The sequence below is a fragment of the Phoenix dactylifera genome, chromosome 7 (assembly GCF_051530095.1).
Source record: "Phoenix dactylifera cultivar Ajwa chromosome 7, Ajwa_hap1_PhDact_Kaust_v1.1, whole genome shotgun sequence".
Classification (NCBI taxonomy): Eukaryota; Viridiplantae; Streptophyta; class Magnoliopsida; order Arecales; family Arecaceae; genus Phoenix; species Phoenix dactylifera.
The window spans coordinates 5,801,727-5,827,478 of record NC_143196.1 but is presented as its reverse complement, the minus strand read 5'-3'; the positions used below and the strand labels follow the sequence as shown (position 1 = coordinate 5,827,478).

The window sequence follows — 25,752 nt, the reverse complement described above, 5'->3', positions numbered from 1 at the left end:
CACTAGTTAAAAAAAGCCTTCTGCAAGAAAATTATTCGTTGTCATTATAATAATATTTATGAAAGCAAAAAAATAAATTTTTTGTAAAAAAATTAAACATAGCGTTGGCCCAAGGAAAAAAGAAATCTAAGTTTCACAAACTAAGAATGACCCATCCCAAATCCTATCTCAAGTTGTCCAGCATTACACTGAAAATTTATGCATTACAGTTCTAATAAATTTTCTTATGGCTGCTGCAGTGTGGGTTACTTCAACTAGCATAATGTTCAACTCACTTACCATATAGAAATGTGAGTGGGTCTTTAATATTTCAGCAATGGAAGTATCTTCCGCAAAATTTTTGCTCACCATTATAGATGTCATGGTGAATCCCCACTATGCTGATATGATTAAAGCGATAATTAGCAACATAAATGAAGTAATATTATTCGAGTCATGATTGTAGCTATTTGCCAAAAATATAACAAATAATGGTCAGCGACCTGAAAGTAGCTATGTTACTTTCCACTATACCCAATTGGCAAAATGAAATCATACTCGCTTTACTAGTTGGTTTTGAACTAATTATGGTTTTCGCATATTGGTTAAGTCACCCATCTATTGGCGAACTCTGATGAGCATAGAAATAACTTGGGCTTCCCCGACCAACACATGAGTTAGCAAACTCGGATAGTTATAAAACTAATTTCAGCTTTTTTGAGCAACGGAGTGTCACATGTGCTAGCAAACTCTAGTGCACAAGTGTCTAATTTTGGGTTCCATCACTTTGTTGACCACCACTTGTCCAAGTAAAATCTGGTGACTATCAAACGAATTTTGGCTTTTATAGTTAATAGAGTGCAAATAAAGTCCAAAAATAGTTAGTTAATTAGTGCGAAACTAACTTTTTCTTTTAAACATTGGGGACCACCACTAATACTAACAAATTCTGGTAAGTGCTGAACAAATTTTGGCTGTCGTGACTAGATGATTCCCACTTGTCCTCATAGATATCTGATGCATATAAAATATAGATGGATTTCAATGATAATTGTGGCAATAAAGTTCAAACACTCCACTGAACCTGACCTATTTAATATTTGCTTTTCTTTTTTATAAAAATGGACTAACTCATTATCTAATCTACTTCATGATCAGTTTTTGATTTGATGAGTTGTTAAGTGCAACTTAAATAACTAACCTATGATGATCGAACAAATTTTGGCTTTCCTGACGTCATGACTATTACTCATCCCTATGGCTACTGCGGTGTGGGTTACTTCAATTAGCATAATGTTCAACTCACTTACCATATAGAAATATGAGTGGGTCTTTAAGATTTCAGCAATGGAAGTATCTTCCGCAAAATTTTTGCTCACCATTATAGATGTCATGGTGAATCCCCACTATGCTGATATGATTAAAGCAATAATTAGCAACATGAAAGAAGCAATATTATTGAAGTCATGATTGCAGCTATTTGCCAAAAACATAACAAATAATGGTCAGCTACCTGAAAGCAGCTATGTTATTTTCCACTATACCCATATTGGCAAAATGAAATCATATTCGCTTTACTAGTTGGTTTTGAACTAATTGGGTTTTTCGTATATTGGCTAAGTCACCCATCCATTGGCGAACTCTGATGAGCATAGAAATAACTTTGGCTTCCCCGAATTAGTGACCAACACATGTGTTGGCAAACTCAGATAGCTATAAAACTAATTTCAGCTTTTTTGAGCAACGGAGTGTCACATGTGCTAGCAAACTCAAGTGCACAAGTAACTAATTTTGGGTTCCATCACATTGGTGACTACAACTTGTCCAAGTAAAATGTGGTGACTATCAAACGAATTTTGGCTTTCATAGTTAATAGAGTGCAAATAAAGTCCAAAAATTGTTAGTTAATTAGTGCGAAACTAACTTTTTCTTTCATGCATAGGGGACCACCACGAAAACTTACAAATTCTGGTAAGTGCTGAACAAATTTTGGCTGTCGTGACCACATGATTCCCACTTGTCCTCATAGATATCAGATGCATATAAAATATAGATGGATTTCAATGATAATTGTGGCAATAAAGTTCAAACACTCCGCTGAACCTGACCAATTTAATATTTGCTTTTCTTTTTTATAAAAATGGATTAGCTCATTATCAAATCAACTTCATGATCAGTTTTTGATTTGATGAGTTGTTAAGTGCAACTTGAATAACAAAACTATGATGATCGAACGAATTCTAGCTTTCCTGACGTCATGACTATTACTCATCCTTATGGCTACTGCAGTGTGGGTTGCTTCAATTAGCATAATGTTCAACATACTTACCATATAGAAATGTGAGTGGGTCTTTAATCAGCAATGGAAGTATCTTCCGCAAAATTTTTGCTCACCATTATAGATGTCATGGTGAATCGCCACTATGTTGATATGATTAAAGTGATAATTAGTAACATGAAAGAAGCAATATTACTGACGTCATGATTGCAGCTATTTACCAAAAACATAACAAATAATGGTCAGCAACCAGAAAGTAGCTATGTTATTTTCCACTTTACCCATATTGCCAAAATGAAATCATACTCGCTTTACAAGTTGGTTTTGAACTAATTGTGTTTTTTGCATATTGGTTAAGTCACCCATCTATTGGCGAACTCTGATGAGCATAGAAATAACTTTGGCTTCCCCGATTAAGGGACCAACATATGTGTTAGCAAACTCAGATAGTTATAAAACTAATTTCAGCTTTTTTGAGCAACGGAGTGTCCCATGTGCTAGCAAACTCTAGTGCACAAGTAACTAATTTTGGGTTCCATCACTTTGGTGACTACCACTTGTCCAAGTAAAAACTGGTGACTATCAAACGAATTTTGGCTTTCATAGTTAATAGAGTGCAAATAAAGTCCAAAAATTGTTAGTTAATTAGTGCGAAACTAACTTTTTCTTTCATGCATTGGGGACCACCACGAATACTAACAAATTATGGTAAGTGCTGAACAAATTTTGGCTGTCGTGACCAGATGATTCCCACTTGTCCTCATAGATATCTGATGCATATAAAATATAGATGGATTTCAATGATAATTGTGGCAATAAAGTTCAAACACTCCGCTGAACCTGACCTATTTAATATTCGCTTTTCTTTTTTATAAAAATGGACTAGCTCATTATCAAATCAACTTCATGATCAGTTTTTGATTTGATGGGTTGTTAAGTGCAACTTGAACAACTAACCTATGGTGATCGAACGAATTCTGGCTTTCCTGATGTCATGACTATTACTCATCCTTATGGCTACTGCAGTGTGGGTTACTTCAATTAGCATAATGTTCAACTCACTTACCATATAGAAATGTGAATGGGTCTTTAAGATTTCAGCAATGGAAGTATCTTCCGCAAAATTTTTGCTCACCATTATAGATGTCATGGTGAATCGCCACTATGCTGATATGATTAAAGTGATAATTAGCAACATGAAAGAAGCAATATTATTGAAATCATGATTGCAGCTATTTGCCAGAAACATAACAAATAATGGTCAGCGACCTGAAAGTAGCCATGTCATTTTCCACTATACCTATATTGGCAAAATGAAATCATACCCGCTCTTCTAGTTGGTTTTGAACTAATTGTTGCTTTCGCATATTGGTTAAGTCACCCATCTATTGGCGAACTCTGATGAGCATAGAAATAACTTTGGCTTCCCCGAATTAGTGACCAACACATGTGATAGCAAACTTAGATATCTATAAAACTTATTTCAGCTTTTTTGAGCAACAGAGTGTCACATGTGCTAGCAAACTCAAGTGCACAAGTAACTAATTTTGGGTTCCATCACTTTGGTGACTACCACTTGTCCAAGCAAAATCTGGTGACTATCAAACGAATTTTGGCTTTCATAGTTAATAGAGTGCAAATAAAGTCCAAAAATTTTTAGTTAATTAGTGTGAAACTAACTTTTTCTTTCATACATTGGGGACCACCACTAATAGTAACAAATTCTGGTATGTGATGAATATATTTTGGCTGTCGGGACCAGATGATTCCCACTTGTCCTCATAGATATCTGATGCATATAAAATATAGATGGATTTCAAGGATAATTGTGGCAATAAAGTTTGAACACTCCGCTGAACCTGACCTATTTAATATTCGCTTTTCTTTTGTATAAAAATGGACCAGCTCATTATCAAATCAACTTCATCATCTGTCTTTGATTTGATGAGTTGTTAAGTGGAACTTGAATAACTAACCTATGATGATTGAACGAATTCTGGCTTTCCTGACATCATGACTATTACTCATCCTTGCGAGCTGTTATGGCCAACAAAATTGTTTGTATCTTTCATAGCTAATTGATTACTAGTTGTTAGTGCAATATGCATGAAGACAAATTGCTAAAACGCTCCGTAGTTGTGCCCTTCCCTAGACCGCAACTCTCTCTGGCCCATTATAAATTGGGATTCTACTCCACTACCTCTCTATTGCAACCCAATCGTTAAACTTCTTTGAAAACCAAGACCATGGCACCCCCTACCACACTCGTTGCAGTTCCACCCGCCATGACTCTATCCAACCACAAAGAGGTGAATTGCTTCTTAGAGCCCACCCTCTCCAAATTCAATGCACCACCATCCTCCACCTCTGCCATCCCGATCATCAACCTCCAAGGCCTTAACGACCCATTGGCTAAAGCTGGCATCATAGAGGCTATAGACAAGGCTTGTGCCGAATGGGGTCTCTTCCTCGTCGTCAACCATGGCATCGAGACATCGATAATAGAGGGGATGCTTGAAGCTGCCAAGGCCTTCTTCGCCCTCCCGCAGGAAGAGAAGATGAAATATATGTCAAAGGATGGCACAACCTTCATGAACTATATTTCGCAGCCTGGCCAAAGCTGGCGGGAAGTTCTCCGCCACCAAGGCCGACCTGCCAATGAAGAGATCATCCACCTGTGGCCCTCAGAACTCTCCAATTATAGGGATGCGGCCAAAGCATTCTTGGAGGGAACCTGGCAACTAGCTACGAGGTTGGAAAGGGCCATTCATGAAAAGTTAGGCAAAGATGAAGAGTATGTTGAAGGCATGATAAGAGAAGGGTTCCAATACTTGTTATGCAACTATTACCCATCATGCCCCCAGCCCCACCTGGCTCTTGGAATGGGGCCGCACACAGATCAATGCCTCCTCGGGGTCCTTATGGATAACAATGTTGATGGTCTACAACTAAGGCATGAGGGTAAATGGGTCACTGTTCCACATGTGCCTGCTGCCCTAGTGGTTTTCCTAGGTAAGTCCATGGAAAGGGTAAGTGAAGGGAGGTACAAGGCTGCAGAGCACCAAGTAGTGGTAAATGAGAAAACAACTCGGATTTCATTGGCGGTTGGCAATGGGCCTGAGATCAAAGGTTTTGACACTATTGTTCATATTTAGAAGATCATAGGGAGGTGTTCCTTCATCTCACTTATCTTGGGTCAAATAATCGCAGGAGCATACTGTGTCCTGCGTGTCATCGAGTCTACCATTTTGGTGTTGGTTTATAGATTGTCCATGGGTACCATGTTTCATCATCAAGTCAATTTTATAAGTCTATAAATTAATGATGCTCATCTTAGCAGACTTGAGTTTGTATTGCTGCATCAATGAACTCTTTTATTTGGAGATATTTCTCTTTTATCAATTTAAAGGTCAATCTTTGTGATATCAAAAGTTGGACATGAGGAGCATCGGTAATTGTTGCCCAAGGAGACAACCCAAGAGGGGGGTGAATTGGGTTTTGATTAAATATTGACCAATTAAAAACTTGATGAGTGATAAACTAAACCTATTGCAAGTGAATTAGTTAGACCACTAAATGCAATGAGTGAAGAGAGATGAAGAGACAAGGACCAATACAAACACAGAGAGGTTTATAGGGGTTCGGAGCCAACTCTTGCTCCTACGTCCACTCTCCAAGCCACACTTAGAAGTTCACTATAATCCTTAGGATTACAGCTGGTTGTTTTACAAGCTCACAACCTAACTTGTTGTTTTCACAAGATTACAACGAACTTGGTCGGTTTTGACAGGCTCACCGACTAGAATCACTCGATTATTTTTTCGGATTTACAATCAAACCCAGTTGATTTTTTTCCGGTTCACCAACCACAACCTTACACCGTTGGTTTTATCTTTGGCTCACCAACAAACCTTACATCCCTTGATTCAATCCCCTGATTGAATCAAGTATACAAAATAAGAGTTTAAAGTTCACAAGCAAAAGCTTCTAAAAAAGCAAATATGAAACAATATAAGCAAGGTTGAGTTAGAAGCCCTCAAACAAATTTGAGATGAGGAAGTGGGGCTTCTCGATTTCTGAGTCTTCTCTTGAATGAACTAAAGGATGGAGGATAATAGGTAGAGCCTTGAATGCGAAGGAAGCCTGTTTGGTTTGAGTTGAATGCACTTCTTCCTTCTTTTGCTTGGATTCACTCTTCGGAAGCTCTTGGTGGTTGAAAATACTTTAATGCTCAAATGGAATAGCCCTCTAGTTGTCTACTACTGTTCACTCTAGCTATTTAAGTGATTCCTCTCAAAAATTAGCCGTTAGAGAGGAGATTAGAGCCGTTCTGACCCGTCTGCACATTCTGACAGTGTATCCATTGAGATCGGAGTCGGCTCGCACGATCTAGAGTCAACTCGCTGTTACTGGAGTCGACTCATGCTTTACTGGAGACGACTCGCCCATTATTCCAGATTTGAATTAAAGTGCATGCCTTGTCCTGGGGTCGACTCGGACCAAACCGGAGTCGACTCGCCAACAGCTGGAGACGACTCGTGCACTTCGGGATCGGCTTGTTCTCAAGGTTCCAGAAACCCAACTTTCCATTTTTCTTCCTCAAGTCGACTCGGGTTTACTTGGAGTCGACTCGGGTATCTTGAGAGGCAACTCGAGATCTTCGAAAGACGTCTCGCTTTCAGAAACCGAAAAATTGTTTCTCTATCTTTTGAACATATCTGCCAAGGAGTCGACTCGGACCTTACTGGAGTCGACTCGGCTATCTTGGAGGTCGACTCTGGAACATATGGAGTCGACTCGTTCACAGGGTCTCCGAAACTGCTTCTCTGCCTTTCAGACTGCTTTCCTCAGGGAGTCGACTCGGACAAACTGGGAGTCGACTCGGCTGATATAGGAGACGATTCGTAGTCTTCGCGAGTCGGCTTGCTGACAGTGTCTCAAAAAATAACATTCTGTCTTTTTGTCAGTTTTTCTTTGGAGTCGATTCGGGACCATCTGGAGTCGACTCGCCAAGCATCGGAGTCGACTCGCAACCTTCTGGAGTCAACTCGCTAACAAGGTCTCAAATTCCATCATTCTGTCTTTCTGTCTGTTCTCAGTCGGAGTCGACTCGGCTTGTCCTGGAGTCGACTCGAGCTTGTGCCAGAAACTTTAAGTATTCCGGAGTTGACTCGCAAAGTTCAGGAGTCGACTCGTGATGCAGACTTTGGTTCAAATAGAGTCCAATACTTAACCAAAATACTTTGAACCAAAGCTCGAGGCACTTAGACAGAAATTCATAAAGATTTATCTGAAACACTAGATTGAATTCATTAGAACAACACAATATATACTCAAATGCTTTGTGCTCATCAAAATCAATTAGGGAATACTCAATCACTCCACAATCTCTCCCTTTTTGATGATGATAAAACATTGAGTATTTGTAAAGTGAATTATGTTGGGATTTGTATCCTAAATGTCAATCGTCAGCATATTGATGATTGAATTTTGTAAATGAATTGACAAATTAATAAAGTGTTATTTGGCATTATTCATCATTTCATCTTCAAATGAACTCTTATATGATGAAGTCCTTAGGACTTATGTTATGATAAAGGAGGATTTATCTTTGAGTCCTTAAACTTGTTCACGACCAAATGATATGTTGTTACTAGGACGACAGCATTATCGAGATTAGGTCGTTGTGTGACATATACGTTGGTTGTCCTCTTAACCAAGGAGTGTGGAGACACTGGTATGCCACACAGGTGAAGTGTAGGAGTACATTTCACTGAACGTGACCAATTTCGGAATGCTCTACTGTCGAGAGATGTTCCGAGTGGATATGGGTATAAGTTTGGCCCTCTGACCTGAGACCGCAACCTGTGACTAGCAAGCAACTCACTGTACTTTGGTACCAGACTACCTGAATTTCTAATTCAGTGACGGAAGGTCACTGGGTGCAGTCAAGTACTTGCGTAGTCAGTTGTGAGTCAAGATGGAATTGACCCCTCCTGAAAATAGGAGATAATATCTTGTGATTAATTTAGCAAAACCTTGGCCAGGGTAATTCCAGTGAGGAGTCACGAGATATCTAAAGTTAATCACATAATGGATGTACTAATTATAGGGTTGACAGTGAGCTCTAAGTCATCCTGGCATTAGGAGTCAAAGGGATTGAATTATACAGTAACCATAGTTCAGGGTTCCAGAATATTTGCTTCGCATATATTCAGCCTATCCGGACATTGGGTACCATTGCTAGATGGTCACATCAATTAGTGTAGAAAATTGTTCCTATACTACCGGCTTAGGTTTGAACCTATGAGGTCACACGCATAGAAGATTCCTGATTGATCAAGAAAGCTGATGAATGATTAAGAATCATTCAGGGATAATTTGGTCAATTTGATTGGCAAATTATCTTATAAAATAATTAAAGTAATTATTGAAGGATTAATTAGTAATTAAATTACTAATAAACTCAATTTGATTGAGTAATTGTGCTAAGGATGAGCCAAATTGAATTAGATTCAAGTTTGGGCTCAATCAGGATTTTGACCTGATTGGATTAGGTTAGAACCAAAAAGGACTTAAGCTGATCAAATTAATTTTAAATTAATTTGTTCTTAATTGGGGATTGACCAAATTGGATTAGGTCCGACCAAATTGGATTAGGTCCAACACAAAGTAATTAATTCAATTTGATTGAGTTTGCATGAGCCAAAATTGAATTGGATTCAAGTTGAGCTCAATCAGGGTCTGACCTGATTAGATTGGGTTCAACCAAATTGCTTTGTTTTAATTCGGGTTTGACCAAATTTGATTAGGTGCAACCCAAGGGGATTAGGCTCAGATGATGTGGCAATTATTGGTGACATGGAATTGGATTTCATGAATTTTAAATAAACCAAAATTATTGCATGGCACATGGACCCATTGCTTGACACATGGCGACATTGTTTGTTATTTGGATTTAAATTCAAACATTAAGCAATGTGTTAAATGATTTTAATCACTCAAACCATCAGCCAAGGTGGCGTATGAGTTTTTGAATGGATTAAATTCGAATTTCAAGAGGTGATTTCGAAATTATGAAGTGTTTTACCTTGTCGCATGGATTTCAAATTCCTTCCCTCTTGCACATGTGTTTAAAATTTGAATTTAAATCAGATTTGGTTGAGATCTGATTTGGGTTGTTCCTATTCCTTTGCATGTGCCAACTAAAAGAGGTTTTCTGAAAATAAATTTCGAATTTTGAATGAAAATTCGGAGGCCATTAAAAGGGGTCAAACATGGGCACCAAAAACACATCCATTGCAGCCTTCTTCCTCACCCGCCTCCTCTTCCTCTTCTTCTCCATTTTAGATAGGGTTTTCAGGGTGAATATCTAGAAGATTCAAGATCAGATCTGAGTTCTCTACTTTTCTTACAAACCTCATCTCCATCTGCTTCAAGACGATTGATCAAGAGTTGATTGAATCCCGACGGGCAGATTTCAGCTTTCAAGTGTTCTGCAATTGCTAGCACTGTTGTAGAAGAAGATCCTTCAGGACTTCGCGTGTACTTCTCGTAGAGGCCATTCGTGTGCGTGGCTGCGAAGTCAAAAATCAGATTCACAACTTTCATCCATCATAAAAGGTATTAATCTAGCATTAATCATTTATTATGGTGTCAAGGTCTAGGTCCGATTCTCCGAGGTTTTACCCTCTTTTAGGGCTCCTCACGGAGATATCTTCAGAATCCATTCGATGGATATTCGGAGATTAATTGGAATAGAGTTTTAAGTTTCAGATCTGATAGTTAATTATGCATAAAAGTTTTAGCATAATTGTTTAAACGATTCCGGCATAATCCTATGTGTTCTTAATATGCTGATTTCTAGATTTGATCTTGTAAGCATGCATGAATTAAATTGTTTGATTCATTTTTCAGCTGTATTTTTGAAATTTTAAAAGAACTACGTGTGGCTTGATTTTCCTTGTGAAGGGGTACGTAGGCAACCCGATCAGGTTCAGCCATGGTTTTCAAAAAAAAAAAAAAAATTCAGCATGCTAAACACCGAAGAACCTAGGAATCACTTTCAAATTACTCATCCAAGGAATGATTTAAGGTAAACTTTTGAAATGAATTCAAATGTCTAGTCATTTAGTGTATCCAAAATTGAAAGGTATGAGTCAGTAAACTCTGAAATTAAAGTTTTCCCTTTCATTTGAAATTATATAAGCCTTCAAATCATACAATCATTTTTTTGGCTTATATGTCTTTAATGAATTTGCTTTCATAGAATTTCAGATTCTTTTTCTCAACATGTGCATTCAATTTTGTTTGAACTTTGTTTAAATTTTCTGAATTTTTCTTTAATATTTTAAACTTGAACTTAAGTTCTTAATTATAGAAGAGAAAATCTGACGATTTGTTCTTGAATATAATCCAACTAATCTCCGAATATCCCTTAAAAATTTTCTTATTTAGTGATTCCCTTTACTTGCAATTATATCATATGTTCTCCCCCTTTTTGTCATCGTAGCAAAAAGTTGAAGTATCAAAGAGTCAAAAACATACAAGAAGCATAGTTAATGAGACAAAAAGATATGCTTTTCATTCACTGTAAGCTTGAATACATAAAAGATGTTCAGAAAGTATATAGTACTCAAACACAAAAAATACAAAATACACAAGTTCTTAGAAAAGACTTTTTAATTCATTGTAAGTATTACACAATTGAGTACAATGATTGAAAGTTCAAAAGGACTTTAAATGATTTTCAAGAAAAATACAAGTTTAGGGAGGTGGACGTCTAGAAGAAGATGAGGCTCCCAAGGTTCGTCGTTGACACTCCATAATCAAACGAACTGCCTTAGAGATATTTCCCAGTTGCTGAATGATTTCTGAAGTAGTCCTATTGTGGGTTTGGGTCAGCTGGGTTACGCTGTCGATGTTTGCATCAAGCTTATCTACAACAGTGTTTGCTACTCTTTCAGCTCCTTTATTTAGCTTTAACAGCTCTGATCTTATGGAGCCTTGCATCTTCTTTGTAGCTTCTTGAATATCTGAGAATCTCATGTATTGACCCTGAATAAGACATCTCAGACTAGATAACTCCTCCTTCACTTCAGCAATCATCATTGAAATAGCTACGGTGGAAGGGGTCAGATCAGTAAAGGGTGTACTTGTGGTACTCCTCAGTTCTCTCAAAATATCATCCCTCAGTGCTCTGAGCTGCTTACTATTAAGCCTAACCTCAAGAGGCTGCTGAGATGGTGGCACAGTGGATGAAGGGCCAGCAGTGGATGGAAAGATGGAAGGATCTGTGGAGGTATCCGGATCATGGTCAAAAGTAGAAGAGTGAGGAGCAGTGGGGTCAGATGGTATGGCAGAAGAAGTTTTCCTAACCCAAGTACCCTCCATCTTATGGAATCCCATTCTGTGGAGAGTCCTCTCGTCCATATGGTCAGTGTAGCGAAGTGAACGAGAGGGTTCCCCCTCAGAGATAGGGACCTCTAATTCCCTAAAGATCAGGGTGAAGAGCATACCATATGGAAGACTTAATCTTGTTTTTTCTAGGAGATCACAGATATGACTGTAAATGAGTCTTGGAAAGTTGAGAGGGACGTCATGTAGGATGTTGAACATGATAGCTAGGTCTCTCTCAGAAATAAAGTCAAACCTACCCATTTTAGGAAAGAGGGTGCGAGAAATAATACTCAGTAGGAGGCGCATCTTAGCAGAGTGCTGATTTGCGAAGACCTCCTCAATGGGGGACTGGGGTACTCTCCCTAGAATGGTCGTAAGGGCCTCGGATCTATCAGAGGGGTGAGTAGGAGCTATACCCTCACGAGAGAGGTGGAGGACTCGGGCAATGAGGTCCTCCGAGATACAGATAGGGACATTGGCTACCCTCCCTTAAAGACCACCACCACCCCGTGTGGCGGTGCCATAGAATTTCCGGACTAACCCAGGGTATGTGTGAAGATCAAGGGAACAAAAGAAATCTAGACCTTGAGCCCTAAGATGATGCCCTAAGGTAAACCCTTCTCGGGAGAGGAAGTCAAAATCGTCTTTCCTCCCAATAGAGACAACTCTCTCGGCGCACGAGCATGAGGGAACCGACCGAGATGGGGAGAAAACCGGAGGAGGTGGTCTCATGGGTTCATTCCTCATCTTGGATCGTCTCTCGGCGCCGCTCGCAACGAGAGACCTCTTCCGGCGAGATACAATGGCTTTCCTAGGCATCCCAACCTACTAAAGGAAGGAGAGACGTGAAATTGGAGGAAAAATGAAGGGAGGAGGCGGAGACGACCGTGGGAGACGATTCGAGGGTTTTGGAACAGTGACGGCCGAAAAGAAAGATTTGGAAAAAGTCGGTTCGTTTAGGGTTAAAAGATGGATTTTCGACCTCGAGTCGACTCCTAAAAATTTGCGAGTCGACTCGTCCACGAGTCGACTCTTGGAATCATCGGAGTCAACTCGAACTCTGGCACAAACCTAAATCTCAATTAGGACCGTGCCAAAAGAGAGAGAAACGGTAATCTTTAGAGCTTAAGGAATGATTTGATGATCATAGACGTGGAATACTATATAAAACATAGATTAATGATCAAGATCAATGAATGAGAGAAAAAAAATCAAAAAAATATATCAAATCACTCCTAACCCTCTTCTAAGAACACAAAATCGATCTTTACTTAAGGGTTTTGTGAAGATGTCAGCAAGTTGATCATCAGTACAAACGAATTCAAGCATCACATCACCATTTAACACATGATCTTTTATGAAGTGATGTCTTATCTCAATGTGTTTAGTTCTTGAGTGCTTAATTGAATTTTTAGTTAGATTTATGGCACTTGTATTATCACAGTTTATAGAAATCTTATCTTGTTTAATGCCATAATCTTCAAGTTGTTGCTTGATCCATAAAATTTGAGCACAACAACTTCCGGCAACAACATATTCGGCCTCCGCCGTAGATAGTGCAACCGAGTTTTGTTTCTTGCTAAACCATGAGATTAAGTTCTCTCCTAAAAGTTGACATAATCCGCTGGTGCTTTTTCTATCAAGTTTGCAACCAACAAAGTCTGAATCAGTGTACCCTATTAAGTCTATGCTTGATTCATTAGAGTACCATAATCCTATATCTTTTGTTCCTATTAGATACTTAAAAATTCTTTTAACTGCAATTAGGTGTGATTCCTTAGGATTAGATTGATATCTAGCATACATGCATACACTAAACATGATATCAGATCTACTTGCTGTAAGATATAATAATGATCCGATCATACCTCTATACAGCTTTTGATCTACTAACTTATTTGATTTATCTTTGTCTAGTTTGCATGATGAGCTCATGGGGGTACCGATTGACTTGTTTCTATCCATATCAAATTTTTTTAGCATCTCCTAGATGTACTTAGCTTGATTGATGAAAATCCCTTTCTTAGATTGTTTGATTTGAAGTCCAAGAAAGTAGTTCAGCTCTCCCATCATGCTCATTTCAAATTCACTCTGCATTAATTCAGCAAACTCTTCGCAAAGACGATTGTTAGTAGCACCGAAAATAATATCATCTAAATAAATCTGTACTATTAACATATCTTTGCCTTTCTTTTTCAAAAACAAGGTTGTATCAACATTTTCTCTAGAAAATTCATGATCTAATAGAAATTTGCTATGTCTTTCATACCAAGCTCTAGAGGCTTGTTTTAGACCATAAAGTGTTTTATTTAATTTGAATACATGGTTAGGGTATTAATGATTTTCAAAATCAGGAGGTTGTTCTACATAAACCTCCTCATTAATATACCCATTTAAGAAAGCACTTTTTATATCTATTTGAAATAATTTGAAATCTTTAAAACATGCAAATGCTAGTAACAATCTAATTGCCTCGAGTCTAGCCACAGAAACAAAGGTCTCATCAAAATCTATACCTTCTTATTGATTATAACCCTTTGCTACTAGTCTAGTCTTGTTCCTAATCACAACTTCATTTTCATCAAGCTTATTTTTGTACACCCATTTTGTTCCAATTATTGAGTATTCAGAGGATCTTTCAACTAAGTTCTATACATTGTTTCTTGTAAATTGATTAAGTTCCTCTTGCATAGCATTTATCCAATTTACATCATTTTCAGCTTCTCCAATATTTTTAGGTTCTAAATATGATACAAATGCAAGATGATTATTTAACTTCCTAAGAGAAGCTCTAGTTCTAACAGGTTGAGATGGATCATCTAAGACTAACTCTTTATGATGACCGTAAGCATACCTCCAAGCCTTTGTAAGCCCATGATCAGCAATTATCTCTTGGCTTGTTGAAGTCTCTTCAATTTGTTTTGGTTCATCCTCTTGTAAGGTCATGTCATCCATCTTTTCTTCAAGTATCCCTGCATCATCATCAAAAGCTACTTTCTTGCTAGAGGAAGCATCATAAGTCTCATCAAAAATAACATGAATAGATTCTTCAACAACAAGAGTTCTTTTATTGAAGACTCTATATGCCCTACTTGATGTAGAGTATCCCAAAAAGATACCTTCATCAGATTTAGAATCAAATTTGCCTAAATTATCTTTACCATTATTATGAATGAAACACCTACAACCAAAAACATGAGGTAGTTTACTTTAGGTTTTCTATCTCTCCAAAGTTCATAAGGTGTTTTCTTTATAATTGGTCTCAACAAAACTCTATTTAGAATATAACATGATGTGTTAATAGCTTCAGCCCAAAATTAATTTGTAAGATCATTTTCACACAACATGATCCTAGCCATCTCTTCTAGGATTCTATTCTTTCTTTCTACCGCTCCATTTTGTTGTGGAGTCCTAGGTGCAGAAAAATTGTGAGTTATACCCTTTTTACTATAAAATTTTTTAAAAAGATGATTTTCAAATTCTGTTCCATGATCACTCCTAATAGCTATAACTGAAGTATTTTTTACATTGGTTACTTTCTTATGAAATTTCTTAAATGCTGAAAATGCTTCATCTTTATGAGCCAAAAACATGACCCATGTGTATCTAGAAAAATCATCTATTATCACAAAACCATACTTCTTTCCACCAAGGCTTCTGATCCTAGTTGGTCCAAAGAAGTCCATGTGAAGTAGCTCAAGGGGTCTAGTAGTAGAAACATAGTTTATAGACTTAAAAGAACTTCTAGATTGTTTGCCAAATTGACATGCTCTACAAATTCTATTCTTCTCAAATTTCAGCTTTGGCAAACCAATCACAGAATCTCTTTTAATTAATTTAGATAGTGTATTCATACTTACATGACCTAATTTATGATGCCATAACCAACTTTACTCATTGAGCTTAGTATCATTAGCTACTAAGCAGCGGCTGTTTTTAGCAAAATCATCAAGATCTACTACATACACATTGCCACGTCTTAGTCCTTTGAAAACTAAGCTATTGTCAAATGAATTGGTTATGATGCATAAAGATGACCTAAACAAAACGTCAAAATCTTTATCACATAATTGACTAACGCTAAGTAAATTATGCTTGAGACCATCTACAAATCGAACATTATCAACAATGGTTGAAGGTGTGATTTGTATTTTACCGATACCAATGATGTGACCTTGGTTATTGTCTCCAAACGTTACTACACCTCCTTTCTTAGATTCTAGAGTGAAGAATTTCTCCTTATCACCCATCATGTGTGTTGAACAGCCACTATCCAAGTACCAACAGTGTTTATTGAGCTTGGCCGCAAGACACTCCTATACACAAAGAAATCAAGCAGTCTTAGGTACCCAAGTTTTCTTAGATCCTTCTAAGTTAGCTATGTTAGTTCTTTTTGGAACCCAAACCTTTTTAATCTTTCTTTTAGCTTCTGTTTTTTTATAGTTGCATATATTAGCTTTATGTCCTATTCTATCACAACAAAAATAGATTACATCTTTAGCTTTACTTTCACCGGCTTTTACAAAGAAGTTTTAAAGAAATTTCTATTTGTTCTTAGGCTTATACCCTCACCCGGCTCTATTAAATACAGCTCTTTGACTATTAAGAATCATTTCTAGTTTTTCAGAGCTATAGGTAAACTTCTCAACAATAGGTTTATATTTTTCAAGTTCTTTAGTTAATTTCAAGTTTTCTTCATTCAATGATTTAACATTATTAATTGAATTATCTTTTAAAGTATGATTACTATTTTTAAGTTTAGAAATTTTCTTAGTTAGTCTTTCTTTATCTTTAATTAAAGTATCAGTTTTTTGAGTTTGCAATTGGTTGCTTATTTTAAGTTCTAAATTTTCTTTGATAATAGAGTCCTTATCCTTAATCAATTTATCAGTTTTATGAATGTAAGATTGATTAGGTAGCTTCAATTCTTTGTTCTTAAAGGTTATTGTCCTATATTCATCCATTAGTTCATTAAAGGCATCATACAATTCTTCAAAGATAAAATCTAAATGATTTTCAATACTTACCTCATCCTCGTTGGCCATAAGACTGAAATTGATCTTCTCCTTTTGCTCCTCTTTCGATGATGATGATGACTTATCGGAGTCAGTCCAGGTGGTGAGAAGGACTTTCTTCTTCTTGTGCTTGTTGATCTTGTTCAGCAAGGGGCAGTCGGCTCTGAAATGATCCAACTTCTTGCATTCGTAGCATCTGATTCCCTCATTTTTCTTCTCCTTACCCTTGTCCTTGTGGAAGGAGCTTGAAAGGAACCTCTTCCTATGGAAGGGTTTCTTCCTATTGATGAATCTTCTGAATTTTCGCACAAGAAGAGCCTCTTCTTCATCTTCCACATTGCCTTCTTCTTCATTACTGCTACTGCAAGAAAGATCTTTGTTAGATGAAGTAGACTTGAGGGCAATTACCTTTTTCTTATGGGAGGATTCTTCTTCACTGTGTTGTTTTATCGTGAGTTCATGCGAAAAACCTTCCTAACAAGGTCACTGTTAGAATAACTTTTACCAAGGCTTTTTAGGCTGTTGATAATATCAGTAAATTTGGTGAACATGCAAGTAATAGTTTCATTAGACTCCATCTTAAATAGTTCATACTTATGAACTAGCATGTTAATTTTAGACTCTTTGACTTGATTTGTACCCTCATGGGTCACTTCAAGTCTATCCCATATCTCTTTTGCAAAATACAAGTAGAGATTCTATTGAATTTATTTGGGTCTAAGGCACAATATAGTACATTCATTGCCTTAGCATTAAGTTGTACTTTTCTTCTATCAAATTCATCCCAATCTTTTTCAAGCTTAGGAATGGACACATTATCTATCGTGTGTCTTAGAATGTCTGGTCCATTTACTATGATGCTCCATACATCATAGTCTTAGGCTTGGATGAAGATTCTCATCCTAGCCTTCCAATAGGTATAATTTGTACCATTGAAAAATAGTGGCCTATTGGTGGATTATCCTTCACTAAGGAAAGATCCAAATGGGGTTGTCATCTCAATCTTTTACTCTTTTTAAAAAATAGAACACCAATCGATATGAGAGCACCTGCTCTGATACCACTTGTTGCCTAAGGAGACAACCCAAGAGGGGGGGTGAATTGGGTTTTGATTAAATATTGACCAATTAAAAACTTGATGAGTGATTAACTAAACCTATTGCAAGTGAATTAGTTAGACCACTAAATGCAATGAGTGAAGAGAGATGAAGAGACAAGGACCAATACAAACATAGAGAGGTTTATAGTAGTTCGGAGCCAACTCTTGCTCCTACGTCCACTCCCCAAGCCACACTTGGGAGTTCACTATAATTCCTAGGATTACAGCTGGTTGTTTTACAAGCTCACAACCTAACTTGTTGTTTTCACGAGATTACAACGAACTCGGTCGATTTTGACAGGCTCACCGACTAGAACCACTCGATTGTTTTTCCGGATTTATAATCAAATTCATTTGGTTTTCTCCGGTTCACCAACCACAACCTTACACCATTGGTTTTATCTTTGGCTCACCAACAAACCTTACAACCCTTGATTCAATTCCCTGATTGAATCAAGTATACAAAATAAGAGTTTAAAGTTCACAAGAAGAAGCTTCTAAAAAAGCAAATATGAAACAATATAAGCAAGGTTGAGTTAGAAGCTCTCAAACAAATTTGAGATGAGGAAGTGGGGCTTCTCGATTTCTGAGTCTTCTCTTGAATGAACCGAAGGATGGAGGACAGTAGGTAGAGCCTTGAATGCGAAGGAAGCCTGTTTGGTTTGAGTTGAATGCACTTCTTTCTTCTTTTGCTTGGATTCACTCTTCGAAAGCTCTTGATAGTTGAAAATACTTTAATGCTCAAATGAAATAGCTCTCTTGTTGTCTACTACTGTTCACTCTAGCTATTTAAGTGATTCCTTTCGAAAACTAGCCGTTAGAGAGGAGATTAGAGCCGTTCTGACCCATCTGCACATTTTGACAATATATCCGTTAGGATCGGAGTCGGCTCGCGCGATCTGGAGTCGACTCGGCTGTTACTAGAGTCGACTCGCACTTTACTGGAGACGACTCGCCCACTGTTTTAGATTTGAATTAAAGTGCATGCCTTGTCTTGGGGTCGACTCGAACTAAACCGGAGTCGACTCGCCAACAATTGGAGACGACTTGTGCACTTAGGGGTCGGCTCGTTCTCAGGCTTTCAGAAATCCAACTTTCTATTTTTCTTCCTCGAGTCGACTCGGGTTTACATGAAGTCAACTCGACTGTCTTGAGAGACGACTCGAGATCTTCGGGAGACGTCTCGCTCTCAGAGACCGAAAAATTGATTCTCTGTCTTTTGAACATATCTGCCTTGGAGTCGACTCGGACCTTACTGGAGTCGACTCGGCTCTCTTGGGGGTCGACTCTGGAACATCTGGAGTCGACTCGTTCACAGGGTCTCCGAAACTGCTTCTCTACCTTTCAGACTACTTTCCTCTGGAAGTCGACTCGAACAAACTGGGAGTCGACTCGGCTGATATGGGAGACGACTCGTAGTCTTCGCGAGTCGGCTCGCTGACAGGGTCTCAAAAACTAACGTTATGTCTTTTTGTCAGCTTTTCTTTGGAGTCGACTCGGGACCATCTGGAGTCAACTCGCCAAGCATCGGAGTCGACTCGCAACCTTCTGGAGTCGACTCGCTAACAAGGTCTCAAATTCCATCTTTTTGTCTTTCTGTTTGTTCTCAGTCGGAGTCGACTCGGCGTGTCCTGGAGTCGACTCGAGCTTGTGCTAGAAACTTTAAGTGTTCCGGAGTCGACTCGCAAGACTCGTGATGCAGACTTTGGTTCAAATAGAGTCCAATACTTAACCAAAATACTTTGAACCAAAGCTTGAGGCACTTAGACAGAAATTCATAAAGATTTACCTGAAACACTAGATTGAATTCATTAGAATAACATAAGATATACTCAAATGCTTTGTGCTCATCAAAATCAATTAGGGAATACTCAATCACTCCACAGTAATGTTCATTGAGATTCTCTCTTACTTTGACCTTCATAGCGAAACTTTGTATCCAAAAATTTTGTTGGCTTGGTTATATCAAGTCTTCCAGAATCCTCCACACGAATCATAGCCTTTTTTTTCTTTCTTTTCTTTTGTGGGGTGTAGTGGAAGGGCTGGAGGGATGGCAATTACAGAGGCAAGAGAATTGTGACATTCTTCATGTACATTGTTCTCAGAAAATTTGCTCTTGGTTCGTATAGAGTATAAACCTTAAAATAGGGATAAGAAAAGTACTAAAGAAGAATATGAAAATATAATATTGTAATTTTTTTTCTAAAAGTATAGTTTGGAGAAATATAAGAGCAGATATGTACTCTAAGCATCCATTGATAGGCAATATAGAAACTTATAAAATGAGATGCTTGCAATAATTTACTCTTGAATATTTTTTTAGTATTTAATCCAAATTGCATGCTCTGCCTATTTAGAGAAGTTAGCCCTTTCTGAATTTACCAATGAGGGATGTTCTAATACCAACTTTGTTTGAAAGGAGTGAAGAATGATTCCTTCAACTTGCTCTACTCAAATCTCCTAAATAAAATAATAATCAATAAAAAATCTAGAAAGCAGGGTGTTAAGACTTTTATTTTCATTAATTTTTTATAATATATAGACCATAAGTACCATCACAGGTTGAAAGTAGACTTTATGCTCTTTATTATAAGCTTTTGTTACTACTAATTATGATGGGCGAATCATAGGCACTTATATATATTAAGCTTAAAACAGTAAGATGGTCTACTAATTTTAAAGAATATAAAAGTTGGATGGAAGTGTAAAACAATTTAATTGTTGATGCATAAAGGAATCCTCCCAAATGGCACCTAGAAGAGTATTTGTCACCTAATAATTACTTTACAATTTGCTTGATTCAAGATCGAGTCAACCATTGCCACATCATAGAGGATGGGATTTGGGAGCTGCAAGAGATTCTCATATGGGGCCATGGCATTGGTAGCATTAAGTAATAGCTCAATATCATTGCAGACAAAAATTACTGTCCAAGGCTTGATCTTTGCATTAAAAATCAGTTCAGCTAGTTGGGCCTAATGTTTCGTTGGCATGCTCCCCCAAATTCAAGCTAGAAGGCCTAATCAAAATACCCAAGTCTCTTCTACAATAGTATTCATGTGATTAAAACTATCCAAAAGAAAACCTCAGAAAAAACCTGCATGAAAAGACATTGATGGAACCAAAGAAACTCCAAAATGCAAAAAAATGAACCCAAAACCAAAATATGCTTTGCAAGAAAAATATTTTTTCTCATTTTTGGGAGAACAATCACTTTTTTTAGAAGAAGGTCCTCCTTTGACAATTACATGCTCGTGCTTATGAATACTATAAAACATTTTCACATGCAGATCAACTTGTATATTTGAACATCTATTACCAAATATGCAAATCAACTACTTGAATGTGTGAATGTTTCATAGTAGGGGCATCAACTAAGCTAAATCTGCAATTGATAGAAAGTGGGTCACACTAGTTTAATAAAGTCCAAATATGATGCTTCTATAGGAAAATTATTCATTATCATTATAATATTATTTATGGACCAAAAAATGATTTTTTTATAAGAAAATTAGACATAGCATTAGCACAAGGAAAAAAGAAATACAAGTTTTATAAACGAAGAATAACCCATCCTAAATCCTATCTCATTTTGTCTGGCATTGCACCAAAAATTTATGCATTATAGTTCCACTAGATTTTCTTACGTCTAATGTAGTGTGAGTTACTTCAATTAGCATTAAGTTCAATTCACTTACTATATAGATAGGCAAGTTGGCCATTAAGATTTCAACAATGGGAGTACCTTCCGCCAAAATATTTACTGACCATTATAAAAATCTTAAGGAATCGCCATTGTGCTAATATGATTAAAACTGATAGTCAGCAACATAAAAGTAGTAATAATATTGAAGTCATGATTGCAGCTATTTGCGAATATAAATAACCAACAGTGGTCAACAACCTCATAGCAATGTTATTTTCCATTGTGCTTATATTGGCAAAATGAAATCATACTCGCTCTACTAGTTGGTTTTAAACGAATTCTAGCTTTCGTGTGTGGGTTAAGACACCCATCTCTTAGTGAACTCTAATGAGCATAGAACTAACTTTGGCTTTTTTGAATTGGTGACCAATACATGTGCTAGCAAAATCAGATAGGTATAAAACTAATTTCATCTTTTATGAGCAAGAGAGCATCCCATGTGTTAGCAAACTCTAGTGCACAAGAAACTAATTTTGGGTTCCATCACTTCAGTGACTACCACTTGTCCTAGCAAAATTTGGTGACTATCAAACTAATTTTGGCTTTTGTAGTTAACAGAATGCAAACAAAGTCCAAATTTGTCAATTAATTAGTGTGAAACTAACTTTTTCTTTCATACATTAGGGACCACCACTAATACTAGCAAATTCTGGTAAGTGTTGAACAAATTTTGGTTGTAATGACTTGATGATTCCTACTTGCCCTCATAATTATCTGATGCATATAATACATAGACGGATATCAAAGATAATTATGGCAATAGAGTTCGAACACTTTGTAGAACCGAATACCTAACGAATTTTGGCTTTTCTTTTGTTCAAAAACAAACTATGTCATTATCAAATCAACTTCCATATCAGTTTTAGGTTTTATGAGTTGTTAAGTGCCATTTGTATAACTAACCTATGATGATCAAATAGATTTTGGCTTTATTGACATCGTGACTATCACCCGACCTAGCGAGTTGTTATTGCCCACAAAATTATTTTTATCTTTCATAGCTAATTGATTACTAGCCGTTAATGCAATGTCCATGAAGCCAAACAGCTAAACCGCTCCGCAGTTGTACCCTTTTCTAGACCACTACTCCCTCTAACCCATTATAAATCGGGATTCTACTCCACTACCTTTCTATTGTAGGCCCTATCGCTAAACTTGTTTGAAAACCAAGGCCATGGCACCTCCTACCGCACTTATTGCTATTCCACCGGTCATCTCTCTATCCAACCACCAAGCGACAAACTATTTCCCAGAGCCCCCCTCCCCCCCCCCCCCCCCCCCTCTCCCAATTCAAGCACCACCATCTTCCACCTCCGCTATCCCGATCATCAACCTCCAAGGCCTTAACGACCCATTGGCTAAAGCTGGCATCATAGAGGCTATAGACAAGGCCTGTGTCGATTGGGGTCTCTTCCTTGTTGTCAACCATGGCATCGAGACATCGATAATAGAGGGGATGCTTGAAGCTGCCAAGGCCTTCTTTACCCTCCCGTAGGAAGAAAAGATGAAATATATGACAAACGATAGCACAAGCCTCGTGAACTACATTTTGCAGCCTGACCATAGCTATCAAGAAGTTCTCCGCCACCAAAGTCGCCTTGCCAATGATGAGATCATTCACCTCTGGCCCTCGGAACCCTTCAACTATAGGGATGTGGCCAAAGCATTCTTGGAGGCAACCTGGCAACTAGCTACGAGGTTGGAAAGGGCCATTTATGAAAGTTTAGGCAAAGACGAGTATGTAGAAGGCATGATAAGAGAAGGGTTTCAATACATGTTATGCAACTATTACCCGTCATGCCCCCGGCCCCACCTGGCACTTGGAATGGGGCCCCACACAGATCAATGCCTCCTCAAGGTCCTTATGGATAACAATGTTCATGGTCTACAACTAAGGCACGAGGGTAAATGGGTCATTGTTCCACATGTGGCTGCCGCCCTAGTGGTTTTCCTAGGTAATTCCATGAAAAGGGTAAGTGAAGGGAGGTACAAGGCTGCAGAGCACCAAGTAGTGGTAAATGAGAAAACAACTCAAATTTCATTGGCAGTTGGCAATGGGCCTGAGATCAGAGGTTTTGACACTATGGTTCATATTTAGAAGATCATAGGGAGGTGTTCCTTCATCTTACTTATCTTGGGTCAAATAATCGCAGGAGCATACTGTGTCCTACATGTCATCGAGTCTACCATTTCGGTGTTGGTTTATAGATTGTCCATGCGTACCATGTTTCATCATCAAGTCAATTTTATAAGTCTATAAATTAATGGTGCTCATCTTAGCAGACTTGAGTTTGTATTGCTGCATCAATGAACTCTTTTATTTGGAGATATTTCTCTTTTATCAATTCAAAGTTCAATCTTTGTGATATCAAAAGTTGGACATGAGGAGCATCGGTAATGTTCATTGAGATTCTCTCTTACTTTGACCTTCATAGAGAAACTTTCTATCCAAAGATTTTGTTGGCTTGGTTGTATGAAGTCTTCTACAATCCTCCACATGAATCATAGTCTTTTTTTTCTTGCAACAACTTTCTCTTGAATAATTTTTTAGTATTTAATCCAAATTGCATGCTCCGTTTATTTAGAAAATTTAGCTCGTTCTGAATTTACCAATGTGGGAAGCTCTAATACCAACTTTGTTCGAAAGGGGAGAAGGAATGATTCCTTCAAATTGCTTAACTCGAATCTCCTAAATAAATAATAATCAGTAAAATTTCTAGAAAGCAGGGTGCTAAGACCTTTACTTTTGTTAATTTTTATAATCTGTTGACCATATGTATCATCACGGGTGGAAAGTAGAGTTGATGCTCTTTATTATAAGCTTTTGTTACACTACTGATTATGTTGGGTGAAGTATAGGCATTTATACATATATATTAAGATTAAAATAGTAAGATGGTATACTAAGTTTATAAAATATAAAAGTTGGATGGAAGTGTAAAACAATCCAATTGTTGATGCACAAAAGAATCCTCCCAAATGGCGCCAAGAAGGGTATTTGTCACCTAATAATCACTTTATAATTTGCTTGATTCAAGATCGAGTCAACCATTGCCACAACATAGAGGATGGGATTTGGGAGCTCCAAGAGATTCTCACCTCGGGCCTAGGCATTGGTAGCATTAAGTAATAGCTCAGTATCGATGCAGACAAAAAAATGCTAGCCCATGCTCGATCTTTGCATCAAAAATCAATGTAGCTAAAAGGCCTAATAAAAATGCCCAGGTCTGTCCTACGATAGTGTTCATGTATTTAAGACTATCGAAAAGAAAACCTCAAAAAAAAGCCTGCATGAAAAGACACTGATGGAACCAAAGAAACCCCAAAATGCAAAAAATTGGCCCCAAAACCAAAATATGTTTTGCAAGAAAAATGATTTTTGTCATTTTTTAGGAAAAGAATCCCCTTTTTTAGAAAAAAGTTCTCCTTCGACCATTGTATGCTTGTGCTTTTGAATACTAAAAGACAATTTCACATGTGGATCAACTTGCATATTTGAACATCTGTTACAAAATATGCAAATCAACTACTTAAATGTGTGAATGTTTCATAGGAGGGGTATCAACTAAGATAAATGTGCAATTGACTGAAAGTGGGGCACACTAGTTAAATAAAGTCTTCTGCAAGAAAATTATTCATTGTCATTATAATAATATTTTTGAAACCGAAAAAATATTTTTTTTGTATAAAATTTAAACATAGCATTTGGATAAGAAAAAAAGAAATCCAAGTTTCACAAACCAGGAATAACCCATCCTAAATCCTATCTCATGTTCTCCAGCATTGCACTGAAAATTTATGTGTTGCGGTTCTACTAGACTTTCTTATGGCTACTACAGTGTGAATTACTTCAATTAGCATAAAGTTCAAATCACTTACTATATAGAAACGCAAGTGGGTCTTTATGATTTCAGCAATGGGAGTATCTTCTGCCAAAATATTGCTGACCATTATAGAAGTCATGGTGAACTGCCACTATACTAATATGATTAAACTGATAGTCAGCAACATGAAAGTAGCAATATATTATTGAAGTCATGATTGTAGCTATTTGCCAATATCAAAGCAAATAATAGTCAACGACATGAAAGTAGCAATGATTTTTTCCACTATACCTATAGTGGCAAAATGAAATTGCACCCGCTCTACTAATTAGTTTTAAAATAATTGTGGCTTTCACGTGTTGGTTAAGTCACCCATCTATTAGAGAACTTTGATGAGAATAGAACTAACTTTGTCTTCACTAAATTGGTGACTAATATATTTGTTAGCAAAC

At 37.4% G+C, this 25,752-nt stretch overlaps 2 protein-coding genes across 2 annotated transcripts; both read left to right on the top strand.

The window, feature by feature from the left end:
- Positions 1-4,460: 4,460 nt before the first annotated feature.
- LOC148702867 (putative 2-oxoglutarate-dependent dioxygenase SLC1) lies at positions 4,461-5,598 on the top strand. The gene has a single exon (XM_088701089.2). It carries the CDS (start codon positions 4,504-4,506, stop codon positions 5,410-5,412), a length of 909 nt encoding a protein of 302 aa, XP_088557215.2. The 5' UTR covers positions 4,461-4,503; the 3' UTR covers positions 5,413-5,598.
- Positions 5,599-22,989: 17,391 nt separating this feature from the next.
- Positions 22,990-23,574, top strand: LOC149753118 (flavanone 3-dioxygenase 2-like). The gene has a single exon (XM_089924111.1). The coding sequence runs from the start codon at positions 22,990-22,992 to the stop codon at positions 23,572-23,574; it is 585 nt and encodes a 194-aa protein (XP_089780237.1).
- The last annotated feature ends 2,178 nt before the right edge of the window (positions 23,575-25,752 follow it).

What these genes read in the sequence shown, in the direction of transcription:
- LOC148702867 (XM_088701089.2), top strand. Translation starts at nt 4,504, where the DNA reads ATGGCACCCCCTACCACACTCGTTGCAGTTCCACCCGCCATGACTCTA.
- LOC149753118 (XM_089924111.1), top strand. Translation starts at nt 22,990, where the DNA reads ATGACAAACGATAGCACAAGCCTCGTGAACTACATTTTGCAGCCTGAC.